Source organism: Cannabis sativa, chromosome 9, assembly GCF_029168945.1.
Source record: "Cannabis sativa cultivar Pink pepper isolate KNU-18-1 chromosome 9, ASM2916894v1, whole genome shotgun sequence".
Taxonomy (NCBI): Eukaryota; Viridiplantae; Streptophyta; class Magnoliopsida; order Rosales; family Cannabaceae; genus Cannabis; species Cannabis sativa.
Window position 1 is genome coordinate 25,343,367 of NC_083609.1, and position 6,387 is coordinate 25,349,753.

A 6,387-nucleotide genomic window follows, 5' to 3' on the forward strand; every position below is an offset into this window, starting at 1 on the left:
GTTTCTGTACCTACAGAATCGTGGGCAGTAACTACAACTTTCCTTTTATAGAAAAGGAAAGTTTAGCTCCGGTTTTCTCTTCAAGAAACCTGATCTTAGAAAATGGGAAACTCAACACAAGATCAGAATAACAGCTGGTTAGCAAAGAATCAATGTGTAATCAAAACTTACCATTTTTACCTCAATTTCCATAAATAGGAAAGCTAGTCAACTTTCCTTCCAAGTTTAGATTTACACAAATATGGAAACCATATCAATAAATGCCAGCCGAAATATACAAAGAATAATAAAATATTTTTGTCAATTAAATATGCCAAAAATGGAATTAACAATGTTAAAGTTGGTTGTGATTCAATGTGTGTGATGGCTTTGGCTAGGAACCCAAAGAAGTCAGTTTTCTGGGTAGCTACCAGCATGCTCAACTTCTCTGACCCGCTTATTGAAGAAGTCGTAGCCTGTCTATTAGCTATGGAATCAACGGTCTACTGGAAGCATTCTTTTATGTTGGTCGAGAGTGATTATAAGACGGTTATCAATGCGTCGAAGGGAGTATGTACTATTTGGGGTATTGGTAACTATGTATTTTTAATGTAAACAACTCCCTAATTTATTTATTAGCTATAATTTTTCGTTTATATCAAGACTGTATAATTTTGCGGCTCATAATGTGACTAAATGGGTATTCGCCAATAATGTAATTAGTATGGTTGATCCTTCATCTATTCTAAATAATATCTTATGTAATGACCATGAGGTCTTATTATTATTGTTTAATATATTTACGCTAGTTTTTTTTTTAAAAAAAAAACCCAAAACTTATGCGAACAAGTTATTAAAAAAGATTTACCAAAAAATAATAATAATTAAATAAGGCACTATTTTTTTTAATAAAAAAATTACATTTTTACATTTAAAGAATTTTTTTTACATTTTTTATGGGTTTCCATAAAAACAACATGAAAACAACATTTTTTTTTTTTACATAAAAGTAACATGAAAACAACAACAAAAAATAACATATAGGTAACAAAAAATCAACAATAAATTAAGAGAATACAACATAAAAAGACTGTATTTTCTGTAAAAAAAAAATATCGTAAAAATATTTAATATTCCGTTAAACTGTATTTTTGTATTTTTTTTTTGCTAATTAAGATTTTTTTTCCCGAACTTACCAAATCATACCCCCTAAACTTTTTTGAACATTAAAAATTCTCCCCGAACTATTGAGATTGTTAGATTTAAGACTTTGGTCTAATTACATATTAAAGTTTAAAGGGTATGATTTGATTAAAATTAGTTAAAAGTCCTTAAATTTAACCATCTCACTAGTTCAAGCTAATTTTTAACGGTAAAAAATTAGCTTTTTTTTTTTTTTTTTCTAAATAATTCAAAAAAAATTATTAGAAATAAAAAAACAATTCAGCGAAAATAAAAAGGAACACAGAAAGAACGGTGAAAAAGTTAGGGCTCACACCAGATCACCGGTCCACCATCTTCGTCATTCTGTTCTCAGAACCATGGCTGCTTCAACTTCAACATTGCCGGTGCGACTGCTTTAAGTAACGGACTCAGTTCACTTCATTCATTTTAGATATCCTCTTCGTTGCTATCACCCAAGGTAATCTATCACTAAAAGCTTTGAGTTTGAAGTTCGGTCGAAGATCTCTTCTTGTTTTATTTTGATATTTTTTCAAAAATACATCACATTAATAAATAAATATATACAAATTAAAGAAAAAACGACATGTCGTTTTGTTGTTGTTGATGTCTTTAAATTTGTTGAACCAGAAACCTAGAATAGAAGTAGAACTAGAAGCTTCTCCCTCTTGTCTCCGTTTCTCCTCTCTCTACCATATTATTATTTTTTAATTTTGAATTGGGTACTCATTTTGGGTCTCTTCTCAACTCCGTAGTTCGTTCTACTTGCCATTCTTCCAACATACGACAATGCCTCGGTAAGACTCAAACTCGCAAATTCTGTTTATAAGACTACTCACCATCCTTCGATCGAATAATCTTATTTGAGGTTTTTTATTTTCAGGTATTACTGTGACTATTGCGACACTTATCTAACCCATGATTCGGTAAGTCATTTTGTATAAGAGACAACCCAAGTTAAAGAGATTTTCGTATTCGTTACTGGGATATACATACCGTTGTTCATTGTATTTAAATTTTGATCATGATTCATGAGGGAACAAATGGGTGCTTTTTTATTTTTGTTTCATTTGAGTGACAAATTGGGTGTTCGTATTTTTCAGCCATCTGTTAGAAAACAGCATAATGCTGGCTACAAGCACAAGGTATTTTTTCTCTCGTTAAGTTTGTAATCAAAGTTGATTAGCATTAATTACATCGAATTTTGGTGTTAATTCGTTTTTTTTTTTCTTAATTTTGTGTTTTATCTTAGGCAAATGTACGAACCTACTATCAGCAGTTCGAGGAGCAACAAACCCAAAGTTTGATTGACCAAAGGATTAAGGAACACCTTGACCAAGCTGGAGCTTATCATCAGGTTGGTGCGGCTTATAATCAACATCTACTTGCTCAGAGGCCTCGTCTTCCTGTTCTACCAACACCTATGATGCCACACATGCCTGGAGGTGGACCACCAATGCTACCCGGGATGATTAGACCTCCTGTTTTGCCTAGACCAGGTCCTGGTGCTCCAGGTTGATACTGATCATTAAATGTTTGCACTTCTGTTTCAGTCTTTTATATGATTTATTTATTTATTTTGCCAATTTCATAGCTTTCCCCTTTCTAAATTGTTCTTGAATGGCTTATTGCTTGTTGGTGTACTTTTTTGGGATATAGTTTTCCTAATATTCTATTTGAATACAGCTTTTACTGCTGGCATTTTTAATTCTCTTTCATCTGTTGTTCATGGCAGTGTTTCGGTATTTTTTCATAGCTATATATTAAGACCAAATGTCTGCATTTCTCACTTGCTGTTTAGTTTCTATGTTAAATTGCTCTTTACTAATTTTCTCTTATTATATGTATAATGTACATACATAAATGCATACCATTTGTGTCTGTATAAGTTTCTTTGTAGATGCATTTTTTGTTGAAATATTCTTTAACGATAATTTTCTAGGAGGCTATGGTCTTCATCCAAACATGCCACCAATGCTGGCTCCTCCCGGTGCTCCACCTGGGGCTCCTCCTGGTGCTCCATCCATGCCTGGCCAATTAAATTCTCTCCCGAGGCCCCCAACCATTAACGTTCCCTCAGCCATTCCCGGGACAGCCGCACCAGCTTCTTCCATGGGTGCCCCCTCGCAGGCTCCACCTGGGATGTATCAAGCCAATCCAGCACCACCATCAAGTGGAGGCTATGATAGTTTTAATCCAAGTACTCAGGCTACGGACTCTAATCAGTAGACTCGTTAAATTGGTAAGTTTCTTTACTTTAATGTAGTTTAATTTTGTGTTTTTAACTTAGCAGCAATGGTTTGTAATTTTGTATGGGATTAGTAGGTTTAATAAGCATCAAGTTAAGTAAGTGTGGTAGCCCCTTTGAATGTTCAGTTATTCTTAATTAGTATTGTGTGCGCAGTGCACCATTAGTAGAATCAAGCAAAGCAAGAGCTACGAATATTAACACATAGATGTCAAATATGGTTTGTACTAGCACTCACACTAGCTAATGTAAAATAGCTACAAAGGTTAAAAAATAGCTAAGAATTGAAAAAAAAGGTCAAAGAAGCACATTCAATTGATGAGCTAAAATAGCTCAAAAATTTACTTCATGAATAGTGCTTAGCTAAATGTAGCTAATACTTATCTTAGTTTAGTACTTAGCTATAATTTTTTATTATTTTTATAATGTATTTTATTTAATTGTATCTGTAAAAATGAATAAATATTAGTAATATATAATATTTTATTAATTTGTGTATTATAAATATATTATTTAAATGGTTTAGAGAAAATTATAAAGAAGTTGATGTATGGTATAATGTAAATGTGTGAGGTAAAATAAAAAAAGTAAGTTTTGGTGAGGTATTTTAAAGAATAGAGTAGAGAAGCTGTTGGGACTTGGGATTGCTCTTTGATTTTTCTGATTGTCATTGGGTTATGTATTACATTGATGAAGTTTGTGGCTTGTTTAAACCTTGTACTCATATGTCTTTGTTTATTTGTCAGTTAAAAGCATTGTACTTTTGTCTCCATCGATTTGTGTTTAAAATGTGACATTTTTGTGCTCTAATTACAGTAAAATGGAAATATTCGGGGACCCGGGAAACAAGTGATGCTTCTGACTATTTGGGTTATTTCATCTACCATGATGTGAAGGAATCTGTTTTTGGAAGCTTTAATGTCAAAAGTTGTGGATTTTGTGAAGTGTTGTTGACATTAAATTTGAACAAACTAGGAGAATTTTGCAAAAAATGAAAAAATTGAAATCTATACCCTGTTTTATTAGACAGTGATAGATACATTCTTAGATATGATTCTAGTTAGGCTGAGAGAAATACGAAAGACCATGCAAGGTTTTGCACAATTTGTAGGAACCATGCCAGTTTGAAAGAAGTGCCAAACAGCAGTTGATCGATTTATGTTTTCATGTGGGGATTGCATTTCTCTCATTAATGCTAGAAGTTGCTATGTATTTTAAAATTCTAAAGATGGCTTTGGACATTGAGATTTTGTTGAAAGCATTGTTTTTTAGTTTGCTTTTAGATTGCATGGAAAAGTGCCTTTGACTTCGAGAGCTTCCAAGTTTGCAGCTCATTGCATTGCTGCTTTCAGGTGTAGTGTAGGCACCATTCTAGCTTCTGTTGATTGGTTCTCCTATCTTCGTACTATGGACTTTGCTCCTTTTCTTTCTGTAGCCCTTTTTGGCTCTTAAATGAAGCTATTTTATCTCTCCTAAAAAAAAGTACTTATTTATTTTCTTTTTGAGAAAAAAGCAAAATAAAGCTAAGTAAATGTGTGAACTTTTACCGCATTGAAATCTCATATGGGCAGTATATTTTAATACTTTTATTAAAAAAAAATAGTGAAATCGATTAATGTGTCTAGTTTAGGAGAATGCTGGAGTGGCGTGACGATACCTATCAATTTCTATTTTTGTTCCAATAATTTATCACACTATCTTAATCATTCTTTTTTTTTTTTTTTCATTTTTTTCTTTTGAAACTTATCATAATCTTTGTAATAAACTGTGTTTTGTTGTTTTAATTAGAAAAGTAAAATTATTTTTATAAAATATGCTTCACGAAACCTATTTTATTTTTTATTTTTTAAAATAAGAATTAAAATTAAATTTTTGAAAACAAAAGTAATTAATTTGTCAAGAAAAAAAAAAAGTGATTTTGAAAATTTATTTAAACAGTTGCTCAATCATAGTACATTTTGTATTCTCTTTTTATAAATATGAACTCTATTTTTTTCACCTCAAAAATAGAAGTTAGGAAGTGCATTTAGTTTTCTTTTTTTAAAATAAAAAAAACAAAATGCTTTACAAACACATATTTATTTATTTTTTTTTAAAAAAAATTATATATTTATTTTGTGATTTAACAATTTTGAAAACAAAAATTTTACAAAACGCATCTTTTTTTTTTTTACGTAATTATAGCTTTTTTTTTTCTTACCTCTTAAGTGAGAATAACTACGATAGGGAAATTGTAATTCTAAGTTTATCTAAAATTGTAATTAAGTTGGAGTTTTTTGAATAGATTATTTTACAAATACACAAAAATAACAAAAATATTATAAAAATATGGTTGTACGGAATTTTAAATAGTTTTATGATTTTTATTATTTTATTTATAGAAAATATAATCTTTTGATTTATTTTTATATTGTACTTTTGTTAATTTGTTATTGACTTTTTGTTATTTATACGTTGTTTAGATGTTTTTACTGTTTCTTTTATGTAGTTTTCGTGTTCTTTTCATAAAAAAATATAAAAATATATACATAAAAAAATTAAACATAAAAATGTAAAATTTTAACGAAAAATAGTACTTTATATAATTATCTATTTTTTTAAGAGAAAATTACCCCGATATACATACTTTATAAAATATATACAAAAATATGCTCTAACATTTTAATGCTGTGAATGTGAATTTTTTTTAATAATTTGTCATATGCGTATACCGAAAATCGCTATCTATTTGTTTTACTAGCCATAGAGTCAATCTTTCAACTCTTTTCTTTTCTTCTTCTTTTGTTAACTGTATTTAGTCTCAGCTTTTTTTTTTTTTCTTAAAAATAACTTGACTCTCTTATCTAATTTTTTATTTTTTAATTTTTTATCTTTTCCTCTTAATTAAATGACATTTACTGTTTCACTTTCTTTTATTTTTTTTTATCAAGAAAATTAAATAAATTTTTTCAAACTTAATTATTTAACTTAAAAATATT

The 6,387-nt window shown here is 29.7% G+C and overlaps 1 protein-coding gene across 2 annotated transcripts; it reads left to right on the plus strand.

Moving 5' to 3' along the window:
- Positions 1–1,427: 1,427 nt before the first annotated feature.
- On the plus strand, positions 1,428–4,691 carry LOC115723141 (U1 small nuclear ribonucleoprotein C). Of its 2 annotated transcripts, XM_030652575.2 has the most exons (7): positions 1,428–1,621; positions 1,917–1,958; positions 2,045–2,087; positions 2,265–2,306; positions 2,414–2,675; positions 3,104–3,403; positions 4,226–4,691. In XM_030652575.2, exons 2-6 carry the CDS (start codon positions 1,951–1,953, stop codon positions 3,388–3,390), a joined length of 642 nt encoding a protein of 213 aa, XP_030508435.1. In that variant the 5' UTR covers positions 1,428–1,621; positions 1,917–1,950; the 3' UTR covers positions 3,391–3,403; positions 4,226–4,691. The 2 variants fall into 2 exon arrangements, with proteins under 2 accessions (XP_030508435.1, XP_060960593.1); XM_061104610.1 differs by lacking the exons at positions 1,428–1,621; positions 4,226–4,691 and having other exon boundaries at positions 1,628–1,958; positions 3,104–3,758.
- The last annotated feature ends 1,696 nt before the right edge of the window (positions 4,692–6,387 follow it).

Coding starts and splice junctions, on each gene's coding strand:
- LOC115723141 (XM_030652575.2), top strand. Junction 2,088..2,264: donor CTTATCTAACCCATGATTCG/GTAAGTCATTTT, acceptor CGTATTTTTCAG/CCATCTGTTAGAAAACAGCA. Junction 2,307..2,413: donor ATGCTGGCTACAAGCACAAG/GTATTTTTTCTC, acceptor GTTTTATCTTAG/GCAAATGTACGAACCTACTA.